This window comes from Vicugna pacos, chromosome 26 (genome assembly GCF_048564905.1).
Source record: "Vicugna pacos chromosome 26, VicPac4, whole genome shotgun sequence".
Classification (NCBI taxonomy): Eukaryota; Metazoa; Chordata; class Mammalia; order Artiodactyla; family Camelidae; genus Vicugna; species Vicugna pacos.
Window position 1 is genome coordinate 13,529,952 of NC_133012.1, and position 19,373 is coordinate 13,549,324.

Here is a 19,373-nt window from a genome sequence, read left to right on the forward strand (position 1 = left end):
AGAATTTTTTGACGGCACCTATTATGGGTTGTTGATTGTAGGAACATCTATATGTTTCCTCTGTGATATATACATGAACCCATATTAAATTTTTATCTGATTATGAATTCTGGCATGCTTTCACGCCTGACCAGTGCTCATTCACGCAATGACATAACATGCTCAGTATGCCTGTGTTAATGAGCTTTTGCCTGGTAATTAGTCATCAGCATAGAGGAGACAACATTCTTTCACATAAATGTAGAGGAGCTAAAACTGAAGTCTTCCATTGGGAAGGCTTCTAGCAAATGTCATACTTAACATTAATGAATTGCAACTTGGGAAAACAAAGCAAAACAACACTCTAATTTTACATGATGCAAGAAAGTTTGATTATTAATAGAAAATACAATCTGTGGTATTCAAACCACAAAACTTGTTTCTCACAGTGGAAGAGTGAGCATACTGCAATGTGTGGCAAATATGTAGGAACATTCAGTTATTAAACACTGAAACTGTTTCAAAACTTACTTATTTGAAGTACTTTTTGGTAATGTCTATGTTTTATTTATTTGTTTCTACATTTGTTTTTCTTGCTGGGATTTTAGCAGTTCTTGAATATACTTACTAGACCCTATTTGCATTCAGTTTTGAGAAAAATCAGAAAACAAAGTTTTTTTTTGTACTTTGTGGGAAAAATCAAACCACAAGCTAACTTATGGCTGAGCTGTCAGACTGGCATCAAATATGTTACAATTGGTGAGAGAATTGACTAAAACACGAGCTTTTTACCACATTCTGTTTGCCTTTTCCTGGATGCAGTCAGGATTGAGTAAATGTTATGTTTTCAAATTTCATACTAATATCCTTCATTTTCCTAAAAATTAGGATTGCCTCTATTTCGAGTCTTGCTGTTCCTTTTTGTGCTCTCTGATTTTCTCACTTACCTGTTATTTCTTAAAACTGATTTAGTGCTTAAGTAGATTTTCCCAAAACACTGCAAATAATGAGGGTAAGTTTCGTGGGACTCAATATTGTGTTTTATCTCCACCAAAAAGCATAATATCTGTTTTCTAAGTGAATGGTTTAAAACTTATTATAATTAGTATATTCATATTATTTATTTTATTATTTAAGTGTTTTCAGTTACCTTACTTGACATTCATTAATTATATTAATTATTTCATATTTGTATTATCTGTAGTCAAATTACATATCCTTATTATCTAGAATATTTTAACTATTTTAGATTTTAGCTAGATTGCATTCAATGAGTTCTCTTTTAAAAAATGAAGTAAATGTAACAGAGGAATATTCATAATACAATTATTATTCAGAACTCTTGGCCTCTTAAGGATTATTAAAAATAAATTATATTGATGTGGCTGAACCATAGAAGAACGACTTTACATGTGAGGTTATGTTATGGATGAAGAGCTACGTAGCTTTAGGGTGAAGGAGAAGCTAACTGCTGGGTTGTTTTTCTGGATGTCATGTCTGGATCCAGTTATAAAGATATCAAAGTCAGGAGGAAATGCTGGACAAGAAACTGCAAACACAGAACAATGGGATCGATGTAGTGGTTCACAGGTGTCTGGGCATAAGAGAATACAGAAGAAAAATACCTCTGTTCACTTTCAAAAAATGGATTTTCTGGATACCAATGATTATTGAGTCTTTAAGGATATTTTGGGTAGAGGTTTTCAAGCCACTTGGCTATCTTAAACCCACCACAAAAAACTGGAAAGACGTTTGGCAGAAAAGATGAGAATTAAGGAGAGCTCTGAAGGAAGGAAACAGTAGTATCTGTACAAAAAGAGGGCATTTGAGGCAGAATTGAGGTCAGGCAGTCTCCAATGGGACGTTGTTACATCTCTGTAACTTGAACTAAGTTGCAGTGGCAGATTCTATATTTTATGGATAGTTTTTTACAAAGATAAGCTACTTTTTGCACATCTTTGACTCTAGAAGAAACAGTTTTTGATATCAGAAACAGTCTTTGGTTTTTGTCTATTGAAATATTTCCTGTACTGATACTGAAATAATCCGGCCCTAACTGTGCTGAAGGACACTGCTGTCTCTAACTTTAAATCAATCCATAATATGACTTGCTACTATTTGTAATATGGAGTTTTAACTCTTTCTCATATATATTGCTCTATTTGCCTACTAATATATATGCTAATGCCTTCACATATATGGAATATTTCTTAGCTCTTTCCTGTATTATCAGATTGACGTTTCTTCCTTTTTAAACATAATTTGAGATAATATGTATTTCTAATAGTTTATGATTCTAAAAGGGGGGAAACAGAAAATTATTTAATATGTACACTTTATGAATGTTCTGGGCTTTTCACGATCTGAAAGTGTGGGTTTTTTCCTTGCATCTTTTGCTTGAAATACCACTTCTTGGATGTCATTATAATAATGTAAATGAATTATTTTTAAAAATAGTGGGAAGTTGGGTTTTTTTTTTTCAAGTAAAACTGATGCTGGTATCTTCTTGCAAAGACTTCAGGCATTCCAATTCATTAGGTATAGTCTAAAAGTGATAAGGTTATATTATTAATGCTTACAAATAATGAAAAAAAGAAGACAAATTTGAATCAGTGAGTAACAAATTATCCGGTACTAGGTTTCCTTGTCTTCAAAGTTGAGTTTATCCTCATTTACCTTTTAACAAGTGAGTATTTGTTTAATCAAAGACTACATTTTTATTCACAGAAATCTTTAACAAAATGCTTTTAAGATCTAAATTTAAAGAAAACAAAGATGCTCTAGGAACAAGTGATTTTTAAATATACTATATAAAGTACTATGAAATAACAGTGGGATGATAGCATTGCTAGTTCTCTATGTTATTACTAAATATAAAAAGGCACACTTCTCCAGATTCACAAATTCTGTAGCCTTAGCCAGGATGCCACCTTGTAAAAGAGGAAATGATGATCCACGTCTAAGACAAGTTTTATGAAATACATCATTTTCTATGCTTGTCATAAATAGGCAGGCATGGAAGCCTTCATGACTGTCAAAAGGCAGTAAGATGAGAGAATCAGAATTCAAACTGGCAGGGTAAATGCAACAAACAGATAATTCTTATGGTAAATCAGAATTTTGTTATCTAAAAAATATTAAATTATCTCAGTATGCTATGGATATGTGTTTTGAAGTATTTCTTTGCACAATGATGTGGTAATTTATGTAAGTGAAATCTCAAGTTAACGATATGATTCACTGCTGGAAAATCTAGAATAGCTTTCCCCAAGATATGCTTCAGTATGAGATTTTCTGTAAAAATAGGTTTTTCTGATTAAATAACCAAGAGGTATTGCAAAGTGGATCTCCATCTTGAAGTTATTAAATATTAATATTTAAGTATACATAGTAAAGGCTTTAATAAGTAAAGGATTTGTATGACTTTACTTGTCCAGTCTTTCCTATGATTAGTCCTGTACAGTTTTTTTGTTTTGTTTTGTCCATATGGCTTTTTTCCCACAGTCTTGTCTATGTTTTGTCAAACTAGAGTTCAGTGAAACATTTGTAAACACTGATCCAATGTAATACATGTAAGTGTGCGTTAAGAAACTTATAGCCCATTTTGGTTAGAGGTAAATCTTGCCTTTTTCCATAGGCTGTGTTTTTAGAGAAAACCTAATTGAAGGAAATGCATGTTTGCAGAATAATTCTCACTTCTCAGCAATAAAAGGCATATTATCATAGCAGAAATAAAGGGTCATTTTGCATTTTGAGTGACTCATGTTGGTAGATGTTTTGATGCTTTATAATTTATTTACCACTATTTTCCCAGGAAATTTTTCTCTTCCTAAAATAAATGATGTTATTGCAATGACAAAAGCCTTGCATCTAATATGAAAGACAAAGTTATCACATTTGGCTATAATGTTTACTAAATATTTTTATTTACATTTATATTAAAAAGCCAAAGTACATTAAAAATTTTTACAATATATTACATTTATATATTTTTCTAATAATCCCAGTAAAAACATATTTCTAAAGGATATAATATACTACTTTGAAGTTTTATTGGAATGTAAATATTTTAACAATTATTTAACTAAAGTGATATTTTAAAATTGAACTGTACAATATTATATATTTGGAAAATATGCTTATACACCTTAAAATTATGTAGGGACATTAGTTCTACTGCTGTAAATTATGTTGTCCCAGAAGCTAGAGTTTTGTAGCCAAAATTTAGTTTTTCTTTGCTATAAAAAATAGCAATTATTATTTTTTAATTTATATATAAAAATGTCTGTCTCTAAAAAGTATAACTTGTACTCATTGCTTCCAGCATACTTAGGATAAGCAATGTGTTTTTCTGCAAACAAGCTTTGTAATCATGAATAAACATGGACTTTCATTGAGCTTTGTGAGGCGTTAGCATACTGCTCCTAAATCTCCCAAAGGAAACTAAGGGTGTATGTGTTAGATAATATAAATTTTAGGGAAGTATAATTATATTCTAAAGAGTTTCCTATACAGCTTGAATTATCACAAAGTCATTTCTGTTGAAAAGCCTTATATTTGAGGTCAACTAGCTCATTTTTTTCACATAAAAATAGAGCTTATCTCTATTAGTATAAGATGAAAGTTTTACTCCAGAAACTATGTTATGGTAGGGAAATCCAATCTTTTCTTTTGGAAAGCAACTGTATTTTGTTACTGTAGTTAGATTTTCCAAATAGAAAATTTGGGTGTTTTAGGTTAAAGCCATTTTGTTGGATTCTTTAGGCAAAGAAAAATGTCTCAGTTATATTTTAATCTATTGGATAAATGTAACTGGAGAAAAGTGTAGAGGATTAAATGAAAACTGTTAAGTACCAGATGATGATTACTTAAATACATCTTCAGAAATGATAAGAATCAGAAGAAATGCAAATTACTCAATGAATAATTACTGCTTTCAGCCATGTACTTTTCCTTCTGTTCATTGATTTTTGACATCATTCATCTTTTCTGAGGTCATGAAAAACCAGGCTAATCCTGACACCATGGACTGAGAAGCTCAGCCTGCAGAAATTGCAACACTTAAAGGTATTATTTGTCTTTTATTTTCTCTGAAAGTAATTTGTTGAAGCCATCCTCCAGATGATCACATATGCAAATAATGGCTTCCAGCTCAAAGTAAATTATGCATTTTAATGAGAATAATTGCCTTTAATCTTTTAATGTTTTTAGTTATTCATTTCTCTTTAATTTTCAAAATATAATATAGTTCCTATAATTCATTGCCATTTTTGAATACTGTGTTTTATAGACAATGGCTGATCAGTGTTATGCAGTAAATGGACATTTGAATTCTTTTTGACTGTCCATTCACACAGCATTACAGGACTTAGAAACATGGAAGCTAGGCCGAAAGCTAAAAATGTTTCCCAACAATTCAGATCAAGTCTTGCTGTTACACAAAATGGATTGAAATATATTTCCCTACCATTGCAGAATGGTGCAACACAATGTTGCAGATATAAGGTCAATTTTCTTTGACATTTTCAATGCATCTTAAATTTGAAAATATGTAGCTAAACTACATTAAAAAGCTATACATTTTAGACAATGTAGTCACCATGTTAAAATATTCCTCTAATTTATCTTGCATATTGTCTTTAGAGTTTATGCTAGAAAAGAATTTAACAGTTTTTGCATTTATCACATCATCACATTAATTCAACTAGATCAATCTTCAACTCTTAGGAGTATATAAAGTAGAAAACAATCATACGTAATGCGGAATAAGACATTGGTTATAAATAACACAGAACAAAAACTGAGAAAGATAAAGTTGAGTCAGAGTAAGTACAATTAGTTTTATTTCCACTTTCTGATCTGTAATAAGATAAGTAATTCTTCAACTTTTGTTACCATAATTTGAATATGGACAGCTGATTATTCTGGGCCACTATTAACAAAATAATTAACTTACTTAAAACCAATTATCAAATGATGCTTAAACACTACTTCTTAGCACAAATATGTATGCATTTTAGAAGTCTAGAGGATGTTTGTGTTTGTTTGGCTATATCTATTCAGGGAGTGATGAAAATATGGTAGATCAATTTTCTTTAAAGCTACGTGGAAAGTTGATGAATCAGAGCCTGGGAATCTATTTTTCATGTCACCATTGGCAAGAGGTATAGCTCCAAACTGAACTGGTTCATCTTTGAAAACCAGAGAGTTATTGCGATGCAAACGATGGTTCCCTCTAAGTTGATACTATTAGATACTGGTCCTCTGATTCAATTGTTTTCCTCTGTTTTAATTGTTCCAGTTAATAAGTATTTATCACCAGCCATTTTTCCGTGGTAACTATGCTAAGATTACCCTTCAGCATAATAACAAGCTGTATTCAAGGAAATGACCTGGTCTGCATACCCTTTAAAAATATCATAAAATCCAAAGTTTCTAAAATGGAAAATTATCTGGTCCAGACTTCTTCATATAATTTGTTAAATATTTTGAAAGTTACATATTAGAGCTTCCAAATACTATATCAATCAATATGGTGAGCCATGCAGATTTATCAGACTGTACTCTGGAGGCACCCTAACAATATAAAACATTAGGGTGCCCAGTTAAGAAAAAAAGTAATATAGCCAAATTCGTACCCCACTTACATGGGCCCAGACAGAGACAAAACTGCTTTAGCTTGGGATATATTTTGTGATAACAGTTAGGTCAGTTTTATTAACTTATTCTAACAGACACATCAAAAGTAAAAGCAGCTAATAAGTCATTTGACATAACACAAGCAGCACTTTTTAAGGGTCAGAATCCAAAAGTAGAATGTGATTCTAATGGAATCCTTCTAGTAGAATGTGATTGCACAATAAATTAGCAGTCTTTTTTTTTTTTTCAGGACATCAAAGCTCATATTTTATATCATTAGAAAAACATTCTACATTCTGAGATTTATTATGCTGGGGAGAGGCATTCCATAATACAAAACTTTTTGTTGTTGTGGGATAATGGATTATGTTCGTACTCAAACGCGTAATTTCCCACATGCAGCCAGGAGATAAAAATCAACAGGGGTAAAAATGGTCTGTGTTAAAAGACAGTGAGTGTGTCCAAGGCCAAAATGCAAAATCTCATAAGAGATTGTAATTAAAACTGCAAATCAGTTTTGACTTAGAATCCAACTATAGATTTAACAATTGCAGTGTAGATTTATTCTTGCTATATCTTTCTCTAGTAAAGCACTGTTCATATTATTGAAATCAAATAAATGTTCCCAGTCTCTGTTCTCATGACTGTTCTCCTACTCGGCACCCTGGTTTTCACATGGTTGGGTCAGCACAGATCCTACTGCACAACACCCAGAAAATGTCCTGACTAAAGCCTTTGAAATTATGAGGTTCTTCTTCCTCTTAAACTGCTTATCATAATGAGTGAGACTCACCCTGTCAGTCTCTCATTGCTTATTTTCTTCGTAGAACTTTTCATATTATCACATTATCTTGTTTATTTGTTTTTACATTATGTGTGGTCTGCATTCCCTTGCCAGCCCAAACTTCATAAGAGTCATAGTCTTCTCTATCTGTTGGGATGACCACTGTTTACCAGTGTCTAGAACAGCAGAATAGTGCTTGATATATGGAGATACTTGTCACCATTTAGTGAATAAATGAGCAAATGCACGCCTTAAATCTAAAACACAAAAAAGTATTTCAGGTGATGTGCTTAACCACTCCAAATCACATCTTTTTTGCCTATAAAATTGGGATTAATTAAATTTTATCCAATAAATATTTGAGATGATAAAGGAGTAACATAAATAGTTTTAATTCAGTGTTAAAAAAGTATATATACTTAACCAGTGTTGGTTCGTTTACTTCTCTCTTTGAACAGTTATCAAGTAAAACTGTTGTCTAGAGCTCAGATAACTCTCATTACCCAGGGAGTTCCATTGTATGCTCTGAATTATGCAATGGACCATAATTTATCAAGTGTTGGACAGCCTTCCCCTCTGTTCTTTATTCCTTTCATTTCAGTACTTTGCTCTGTATGTTATACTTCCACATTAGTGTAAAAGTAAATTCTATATAGCACAAAATTAAACACTGTAATTTTAAAGGATATTAAGGTAACACTGATGCATTTAAAAGTATTTTGAATGTGACCCCCTTATTATACAGTTCAGGAAACTGAGGCCCAGTATTGCGCTGAAAGACCTCGGAGACCAGCTCACTGCTACAGTAGCACAGGTACTGCCATTCACGAAGCACTCCAGAACCTTTGATGTCATAAGCCATCATGCCACTCCTTCCTGGAGAGCCTGAGCTTAGTTCTAGAATCACGCTCAAGAAAATGTTCCATGGTAATAGCCCTTCCTGCTAACATTTGTCACGTGGCTCCCCCAAAGAAGGTAAGCTTCTGCTTGGTAACTATAAGAAGCAACAGCAACATTTTCAGTTTCTGTAAGTTCTGTCTTCGGTAGCTGTTCTTTTAGCAATATGCCAGTGCTCTGAAAACACTAATGAAGCCCTGCATTGGAATTATCTGGCTTAATACCCACTGCCAATCTTTACTCTCCAACACCTCCACTTAATAAGAAAAAAGAGTTTGCCAAACACCAGGCATTTACTATGGTTGGTAAACGGTGCGAAGATCTACTGGAAGTAAGTATGCAGGTGTCTGGTTGCTTACTACAACCATCCAAAACTGTTTTGGAGATTAAATTAAGTCATAGACTATATATGATTCCCCAAAGTGAAAAGCACTCATTTATTTTCTATTTGGATTTAACATCTGAAAGCTTTTGTGAGGAGTGTAAATGATTCTGGTTTTGTTTTGTTTCTAATATCCAAACCAGTGTATAGAGATATTTGGGCAGCAAAGAAAAAAAAATAAGTAATAGTGACTTAAAAAACAAAACTTTAAACAGACCCTGCTGCTTTTTTGGAACCTATGAGTAACAATGTCACTCTCAAAGCATGCAAGGTATTGCACTGGGAATTATATCTCTTAAAGATACAGTTTGTCATTGTCTTAAATTTTGCTGGTTCTTATTTTGAGTGTAAGAAGGAAATAAAGAAATGCAGCATCAAATAAATATATGATGATTAGTATGTGTGTATATTCAGCACTGCACATAGATGTGCATTTGTGCGTAATGATGTATGTCTGTGTAGGAGTGTGTGTTCGAGCAAATAGCTATTTTTCTACTCTTATCCTCAACACTGAATAATGGAAAGTCCAGAATTGATAAACTGTAAGATAATCATCTTGTAAAATGTGGTGATCATGACTTTTAAATCAATTTGAATTCTTTAGTTTCATTGGTCATAGTATTTCAGAGGAACAATATGTCCAGCTTTTCATAATACTTGAGCAAGTATAAATACATAGAGAAAACTAAGTTTTTAAAGCACACATCTTAACAGAACTGATATTTAAAACAGACGATTGAAAATGGTCTCCATGCAATACTAATGCTCTTATCCCTCCTCTTTGAACTTTTTTCTCAGTATAGTAAATGAAATAATAGCATATGAGTTCTGATCCTCTTTGTTTTGACTATCACATTTAATCATGGTTACACAGTAGCACCAAAATTAGGACAAAATACAGAAATTACAGGAGAGATCTTAAATTATGTGAGCTCATTGCATGCTTCAAAGGTCTCATTTTCTGAGAAAAAAAAAATTCCCAACTGCCAAACTTTGCTGCATTTCTCCCAAAAGAAATATAACCTAATCCACCCCCAAACTAAACAAAAGATACAATAGACTGATTTTTGAATAGATATGTTATCTACAATTTATGGGACAGATAGTTCATTTAAATAGAAAAAGACTGATTTTACATAAAGCAAGATAGAGTACAAAAGCACAGCTTTTGTAATTTTGGTAATATTGCGATTTTACAAACATTTTGCATAGTATGTGTAAGAAAATAGTTCCATTTTTCATATTTCTATATATACAAGAAAACATTTACATGAAAATTACAAAACAAAATAAATGAGTAGTGGACCTGGTTTAAAGAATTGTATAAATAACGAGATACTCAAACTTGAAATTACATATTTCCATTGTTAGTAAATGTCTTTGCACATCTTTAACCCTGTTTGGCTTTTATTTATAAATAGTCAAACAAATGAGATATTAAGACTGCAAAAACAGAAAGAATCACAGTTCGTTATACCTCATTTTCTTTCATGTTTCTCACTGACTTTCTCAAAGAGTGGAACTGCTTCAGTCAACACTTAAAAAATAGCCCTCTGGTTCTAAAAGAATTTCGAATTAATTGTATTTTCCAAAGAATTTTTAGCAAGCAATGAAAGTTTAAACTCAGCTGAGTAAATCCATCCTGGGCCCATTTTAGGATATACTCTTTATATACTGGTTTTATGAATAGCAAGGTGTCCGTTATGCATGTGTAAAAGGTAAGTGGACTACACTAATGAAGTTATCCTTCTAAAACAAAAGCACTAATCAATGATCTACAGCTCAGAATTCTGCAAGGAGTATGTTTACTACCTCATGTTACAATTATAAACCCTCCTATTCATTTGAATTAATGAGTAGAAGCAGCAGTGTTGTAGAGTTAAATGCAACAGAAATCCCAGTCTTTGGTCTTTGACATTTAAACAGCAAATGAAGTGCGATATAAAACAATGTGAATGACAGTGTACAATGCGATCATTCATTAGCTTATGATTATTTTAAAAGAATAATAATGCAATATTCTTTTACTTTGTGATAATAACATTTTGTAATATTCATTACTATAATATACACTAGTACATAGAGGAAAATAATTTCTCCAAGTATCTTTAAATATGGTCACATGAGCAATTCTAATTAGACCAAAGCTACTAGAAGAATAAGGTGACAAGACCTCACTCGTAGGAGACTCAAAGGTGAGTTTGGTTTTGATGGCTATATAGAGAATTTGGCTATTAAATATCTCCAGCTATTTTAATAATTTAATATTATGATATTGATATTACCTGCTATGAAATACAGCACTTAAATGCATTAAACAGTCTCCATCCCTCTACCTACTGCTGCCTCATACAGGGATACCATGTTTGCAGTGACAAATTATGAAGAGTTTTACTGTATCAAATACCAGGTTTATAAAATGAGGCACTGTCCACCTGAGTAATTCAGGTGGCAAAATATGTAGGAACTCTGAATGGCATAACATGTTACAGAACATTTAGCAACTGACCTTCACGATCAAATTACCGTTTCTTCAAAAGACCAATGCTTTTTAGTTTGATGGAGATAAGTAATAATAGAATGATCAACAGAGTATTAATATTTGGTAAATATTTCTATTAATTTCATAAATAATCATCTTTAATAAGAACTAAATACATTGTTTTTCTCTTTAATATTAACCACATTACTGAAGTTTGTCAAGAAAGCATGATTTTCAGAAACGGAGACTCATGTTCAAATGGTTAGAGCAACAAAGGGAGTATAGAAAAGGGAAAAGGAATTGGATGCTGGAAAATTTGCATTTCAACATTTATAAACAACATGTAAGGGAATAGAAGGAGATCAGTAACAGCTAGTGCTGAACTCAAGATTGCTGAGTCTTGTCTTAATCAGTGAAAGTTAGAGACGAAAGTAGCCACAGAAAGCTTCTAGTTTGGTGTACCCCTCGCAAAGAGAAGTACACTGTGGCCAAGATAATTAAATATATTTCTTTAAGGTCACATGAGTGGGGAGGGGCAGAACCACAACTTGAACTTCTGGCTCCATTTTCAGAGATTTGAGGAACTGAAATCTAACATTTCCAGGTTAATGTAAAATATGAAGCATAAAATTATCTTAAATTCTTAAATAATTTTATACCAGATTATAAAGCTTATGGTTCATAATAAAAGAAGAGAAAAAATAGGATTAAGAAGTATAGTGATTTTAGAGGAAATTTGGACTTTTTTTTTTTTGGATGTGTCTTACTGAAATCTTCTGGAAGAAAAAAAAATATCCTCTTTGCTTCTCTCCTTTTGACCTCAAAATGTGAACTCAGATACTTCTCAGGTTATCTTTTCTCAGCTAAGAATTTAAGTGCTGGCAATACTGTCAGTTTCCTTCCTTTTTGCTACCCTTCTTTCCTATCCTCTTCCCTCCTTCTTTTCCTATCTTCTCCAGTTAAGCTGGATACCAAGTTTAGGGTTCATGTAGTACATTTTAAAAGAATCACTTTTCTGAGCGTAATTTGGTAAAGATGAAATTTGCATCTAGGTAAACTGCACTATATTTGTATTTTTGTAACATAGAAATGGTACTGGAAGACCTGATAATGAATCTGGGTAGTCTGCAATCAAGGAAACTGTGTCAAGAAAGAACCAAGCCTTCTTTTATGAGGAAATCAGACTTCCTGAAACAATCTTCTGTGCCTTTGATAGAAGCCTGAACTCTGAGGCTGTTTATACTTAGATTCTAAGGAATCTAAAACAGCCAGTCAAGTAATTTAAACCAACTATTTAGTGTTGGATAGAAAAGCCACCTGTATCACTATTTTTTTCTGCTATATTGAGCAGATGGTTTTACATCTTCTAGATATTGTCTAAATCTTATACACTTTTTTGAATTGTGTTTATAACATTTCAAAATACATGTGAATTCAATACTTGATAGCCCCTCACTGGAATTGGTTTTTGCACTTTTTATCTTTTCTCCTCTCATGACATATAGTTTAAAATTTTGATGACCCCTTCCAACTTCCATACTAGTCACTCTTGGAATTAAAATGTGTTAGAGCTGGAAGGAATCTCTAGAGACCATATGATTCAATACTATTGTTGTAAAGTTGAATACACTGAAGCCTGGAGATATTCCCAGACTGCTGAAATCAGCTCACTGATTAGTACAAACAGAGCTGAGATTAGAAACAGGGCTAATCACTAATCAGAAGAATTGTTCCCATTTGACTAAGAAAATTCCTAATTGTTTTAATTTAGGGATGTTTAGAACTTGAATATGTCTGAAATTAATACACAGTGTTTTCCTAAAAAGTCCGTAATACAGTGATTAGCACTCATAATTTCTCAAAATTTCGTTACACTTTGTGTTATGCAAAAACCAATCTAAGAATTTCTCATACTAAATTTGAATGTTTTAACTTAAATAAATTAAACTCCTATGTTAGGATATGACGTTTTTAAGCAATTGCATACCTTAATTCTTACTCCAATATTGACTCGAATTTGTATATAATAATCCCCAAGCACAAGTCAAGTTCTATTTCAAAAGTAATAAAACTGCACTAGCTTTCTGACTTTTCTGCTGAGTACAGAATATATTTAGTGAAAACAGAGCTGTTCCAGGTATTTGATAGGTTATCCAAACAGGATAATTCTGGGCAAATGGTTCACTTTGCTGCTTGCATTACTCGTAGTTCCTACTTGGTCCAAATTTGTCCAAATTCCAATCTTCCCCTTCATCCTGTGCTATAAAGTCCTGCATTCCAAAGACTCTGCACTCATGGTCTCCCAAAATGAAACCTCCACACACGTGTTACCATGTGTATGGGGGAGAAAAAGATGGATTGACATGGGAAAATTAAGGACTTACCTTACAGTAATCACGTTATCTTCCCAAAACAGGAAATATTTAATACAATTTTATATTCTTGGATTCTGTAAGTTTCAAGAATTTGAGTTAAGCAGTGTTGTGATAAACAAATCTACAGTATTCTGGAGTGAGTGATTAGGAGCTACTTTACAAAAATAAACAGCGGAGGATGGGAAGAACTATGCTTTCTGATGTCAGGGTAGCTGAACAGTCTAATAAAAGTAACTAAATGTTAAGAGCTGAAAGGAAATGTGACTAAATTCCTTAAAATGTGAATCTAATGGAGTAAACACATTTTCAACGTATTTTTAAACATTTGTATATTTTACTGTTTAAACAGGGATTTTTAATTTAATTTCTAGCATCCTTAAGTCTTAGTTACTAATAAAAATACATAGATATAATTCTGTAGATGGTATTTCAATGGAAATTGAATTCATTCTCAGCATTAGGCATCACAGTAGTTTTTATTTATTTAGAGGATGTGTGAATTTTAGCAGTCCAAGTCAAGTATAAAGTGAATGAAGCAAACAGAAATTGTACTATTGGAACCTAGGTGTAAAAGATAGGATAGCATGTGAATTAAAAAAAAAAAAAGACTATGATTTCCACACCATCAGTATGTCCCTCTTAATCCTACCTTGTATTGCAATAAATTAGATGTTTTGTTAAAAGCAAATACGTCACATGCAGTAGCCAAGTACTTACATAAGGCCATTCAGATCTAACAGATGACGATATAATGGCATTTTGTTAATTCTGTAAAGATTATATTGCTGAGAGCTTTCAAAATTACCTAATGTACAAAATTCTAGACTTAGTAGACAAAGAGTAACAACACATTGTTAGTTTAAAGAAACAAATAAAACTCAGGGTGGGATTCTGCCTTGTCTTTTGTTAAAAATCATGTACTGAATTTAATTTTTAGTAAAGCAAGCATTACATAATGCTTTAAAATTTTAAAATTTTGGGATAAAAGTTGACATCCAAAAAGATGAATGGAAAATTGTGCTTTCAGACTGTAGAATTAGTTTTCTTACAGGGTTAACCATTTCATCTTGCCATCAGATACCGCGAATTTCATCTATGTAATGTATACATGTGCAGTCCATATCCAGGTCCTGCAAAAATCTAAAACTGTGTGCTTCACTTCATGTAGCAAAGGCACCTATGTTATCCTCCCTTCTGAGCAAGAGTTATGATCCAGTTTTCCTTCCAAAGATGGTTTTCCCACTGTTCTGGCCCTCACTCTCCGAGTTGAGCAGTCCGGTAAATCACGGAGAGGGTGGCGCACATCCCTGCTTGCATGGGAAGGAGTTGCTCTGTGGACCGTTTGGAGAAGCTCTGGACTGATCACGAGGGAAACGGAGCAGAACTGTGAAGCAGACGGACGGGAACAAAAGGCTATTCTGGTGTGAGGAGAAATCAGTCACTTCAGCTCCACAAGCAGATGCTGCTACTGGACTGACAAGTGGACCCGACCCCGGCCGGAGACAGGTAAAGTTTGCCGTTGGGGCAGACGCACAGTTCGTACACCGTCTGCCGGGAGCTGGAGGAGCTGGGGGAAGACGAGGAGAAAGAGCCCGTCGGCAGGTTTCCCAGCCGGATCGTATCCGCATTCAAAAATATCTAGGGGGAAAGAAACTGCATTTTAATTCTTTTTGGCATCCTATATTATTGCGAGCTTTACAGCATATGATAAAAACAAGAAAGACGACGCGGCAACCAGCCAACAAACTTGACTCCTAAGGTATAGACCAAACGCTCCGCCGCCGCCTTCTCCTTTGAGACAACGCTGCATTGGGACAGAATGCTGTCCATCTGCAAAGCAACATTGTACGATCTGCTTACGGGGCCAGCTCAGGTATTCAAACACCACAGAAAATGAATGATTTTGACAGTCTCTTAATTTAACTTCTTAATCATGCCTAGTCTTAAGAATATACAAAGAAATAAGGATGTTAATGGAGATGCCATTGCTGAAGGGGTGGGCAATTAATTTTTTAAAATTTACTTTCTAGCAGGGAGGAGGAATAAATTAGGAGTTTGTAATTAGCAGATACAAACTACTATATACAAAACATAAACAACAAGGTCCAACTGTATAGCACAGGGAACTATATTCAATAGTTTGAAATAACCTGTAATGAAAAAGTAATTGAAAAAGAATATATATATATATATATATATATATATATATACACACACATATGTATTTGTATAACTGAATCACTATGCCGTACACCAGAAACTAACACAACATTGTAAATCAACTATATTTCAATTAAAAAAAACTTACTCTCTGATCTAATTTTTTAAAGGGCTCATAAAATCATGTTGACTCACAGTCTACACCAAGTAGATAGATAAAGAGCACAATTAGCAACTGGTGATTATAGACATAACCAGGTTTGACATCTCCATGAAATATATTACCTCTACTCAATACCTATGTTGCTAAATCTTCTAACTGGCAAAATTATTTCACTTATTCCAAATCATGGACTCCACATTTTCAGGGACAGAGATCGTATGTTCTGACAAACTCCGGGAATGTTCCAAAGGAAAATGGATCATGAATTTGAATGAGCAAAGAAACAGCCGTCTCTAGCTGTGTCTAGATTCTATCCTTATGTAGTTAATTACTGCCTAAAGGCATCTCTAAATTGACAGAACCAGAGAATACTCCTTTTTTTTGTTGTTTTGTTTTACACATTTGTCCTCATCGAAGTCCTGTCTGAGTAAGTGTGGAGAGAGGCTGTTTTTATACAGGCAGGGCGTGCGGGTGACAGCTCTGGAAGGCAAGCCCAGCTATGGAGGATCAGCCTTGAAACTGACGGTGTGGCTGCTTCAGCTTAGCCAGCAGTGCCCCCACCCTCCTCTCTAGTTAGGGGCTGCTCTAGAAGACATTTACCTATATGACAATGCTTAATTCCATGCGTGTCTGAGACCCACACTGTCACTGCACCCATATGGGAAGTAGATTTTATTAGTTGGTAAATTAAAATGAACATGGCCTTTAAAAAGAGAAAAAGGAGGTCAATTTATGTTGATGGAAGATCACTAGACTGCTGGCGGTGATCCCTTTGCAATGTATACAGATGTCAGTGTAATAGAATACACCTGAAACTTATATAATGTTAGACACCACTTTTACCTCAATAATAATATAATATAAAACAAAAATAAATAAAAGAGGACTAAATCAAGGAGAGAGAAAAAGAAGAACTATGGTTATAAACAATCTAATTCCAGTGACATTTATAAAATAAAATGCTGAATTTTGAAAGTTAGCTTCAAAGGTATAGCATCTACCCACAGAAGGATGAATGAATAAATGATGGCCTTTTGTTAAAAAAAATAAAAGTAAAGAAAAAGAAAAGAGAATAGAGAGAAAATTATATCTTTTTGGTTTGAGATAGAAAAGTAAGCCCTGCGGTAAACAGGGGCGTTATGTATTGATTCTTCCCAAGCCCTTTGCTCAACTTCAGGCTTCTGCAGCTTGGATGGACTTGTTCATAGCTTGTTCTTTTCTGCTTCAGGTAGTAACTATGACACTGCCCACTTTCCAACTTCTAAAATTGATATTTGCATTCCATTGCCCTATAAATCCATTTATTGTGAAACTCTTCCTGGGCCTCCAAATTACACCCCTAAGCTTTTAACATGGCCCATTGTCCCCTTTCCACCAAGAATGCATTTCTTCCATTCTGACCTGTTGAAATCAGACCTACCAGTGTGGTAGCAAATCTTTATCAGTCTGCAAAATAAAAATTGTTTTCTCCTTCCTCTGTGATCTTGTAACAGTATGTTACTTAGTTATTGCATGGCCTATTATAACACTTTCAGTGTTCCACCTACATTGTGATTCATGCTCTCAGAGTTGAATTTGAAATTGCTTGCAGTTCTATGACTGGAATGACTGAATCTTCTGCAGTGCAGACTTCTGGGTGCAGTTTCATTCTTACCTATTTTGGTTACCTCAATAGTGTGTTTATTCTAATCTTAAGTAATTTAAACACTATCAAAGGGTAGAGGCCTTACATTTTTTCGATACTGCTGAACAACTGGATCTGCTTTTCTGTGGCATAGTCAATGAAGTAAAGAGAAAGATTTTATATCATTTCATACTTCTCCCCCCCAGAAAAATTGCATGCTATTTTATTCTAATAGAAAGCATTGTGCTTTTCTGTATCTTTATTTTATTAATATTTTAAAAAATGGCCACAGCTGAAAACCTTTGGTTATGACTTTTTACAACATAATACTAAATTCACAATGCTAATCTGTAATTGAATCCAAGGATTCTACTGATACTTTGAATAAAAGAACGTTAAGTAAAGCGGTGCATAAATAGGAGCAGAATGGAGATTAATAACCACCAATATTTATTATGGGATGATTCATTATGAATAATTTGAATGAAATGATTAGCATGATAAAAACAACTCTTTAAATAAGATGTGAGCTATTTAAGAAAGAGTTCTCTCTTGCTGTGGCAGACAAAGTATTACACCCGTGCAATGGCAGTGGGAAGAAATCCTGAAAGCTAATATGAATATATGTTTTTAGTATTATAAAGCATATTTCTAGATTAGTTAAGCTGGCATATCTACTGGTTTGCTCATATGATCCTGGCAATAAATTTGTTTATAAGAAGGAAGCAAAATGTGTATTGCAAGTTTATCTGGAATCAACAACTGAAATAATGGCACGAAGGTAAGAAGTACACCTCCTCGTTCTGATTTGATTGATGTGTGACCTCATCTTTGTATCTGAAGACGCAGGGAATGCTCCAAAGCATCTGTCTCAAATCATCCTTCCAGTGTTTTTTCGTCTCAGCTTGACCTTTGTAAACTCATAAAAATAATAATAATAATAAGCACACGAAGGAAGGAAATATTAAGGGAATTAATTGGTGGAAACAGCAACAAAACAGATTTAGACCTTCAAGGACTTTGGGAATTGTGGTAAAGGATGCAGAATACACTATCTACTATGCATAAGGCTTTGAAATAAATGAAGGTAGAATTAAAAACAAACAAGCAAACAAGAGAGCAACTACCAAGATGTTCAGGCAGGTTTGGGGAAAAAAAAAAACAACAGATGAGAATCCTAGTGATGAACAGATGAACAGCACAATTACTAGAATTAAAAGCCTGGTGTAGGGACTGAAGAAGAGATCAGATACTGAGGAGGAAGCTGGGTGTGTAGATCTGAATAAACAGGTGCAGAGAGGCACAGAGTGTATTACACATGAGATAGAAACGAGGAGGGAAAGGCTAAACGATCTGGAAGGTAAGAGAATGAAAAGACACCCATTTCTTCAGAGATTCTGCAGAAGGTCACAGAGAAAAAAGGGGAGTGGGAATATCTGAAGACTTAACATTCAGGCATTTCCCAGAATGGACAAAATACGATTCTGCAGACACAACAGTCACAACGTAGATAGCAAGTAACATAGACAAAATAAAGACGTGCCTATCCGGTTCCAGTGAAGGAGTGGAAGGCCAAGGACAAAGGGGTCTTTAAATAAGCAGTGAGAGAGAGCACATGATCTTTAAGGAAATGACGACAGACTTTAAAAAGATTCTTGGGTGAAATAAAGTAACTTGGAAGAAAAATATTGGCATGGACCTCCTTATTTAAGAAATAACTGGGCAAAACAGTAAAATAAGCTTTTTTAGAAAAATAGAGACACTCTTTCTACTGAAACAAAGAAACTTTCAAAGTACTTTCTGGAAAAACCTGAAGACCATATAGAACTAGGAAAATGAATACTGATTTCTTTCTGGATATTTTCTTAACATTCATTATGTTTATCTG

General features: G+C 33.7%; 1 protein-coding gene and 1 long non-coding RNA gene across 3 annotated transcripts in view; one reads left to right on the forward strand and one right to left on the reverse strand.

Moving 5' to 3' along the window:
- Nucleotides 1-19,373, forward strand: part of LOC140689481 (uncharacterized) — a 34,613-nt gene that overhangs the window by 14,699 nt on the left and 541 nt on the right. For both annotated transcript variants that reach the window (XR_012064482.1, XR_012064483.1), the window contains exons 3-4: nucleotides 4,974-5,046; nucleotides 8,148-8,377. This is a non-coding gene — a long non-coding RNA (uncharacterized lncRNA). The remainder of the gene's footprint in view (nucleotides 1-4,973; nucleotides 5,047-8,147; nucleotides 8,378-19,373) is intronic.
- Nucleotides 14,604-19,373, reverse strand: part of SGCZ (sarcoglycan zeta) — a 454,199-nt gene continuing 449,429 nt past the window's right edge. The window contains exon 8 of the mRNA XM_072950366.1: nucleotides 14,604-15,176. Within this exon, the coding sequence (XP_072806467.1) occupies nucleotides 14,982-15,176 (195 nt within the window). The 3' untranslated portion in view covers nucleotides 14,604-14,981. The remainder of the gene's footprint in view (nucleotides 15,177-19,373) is intronic.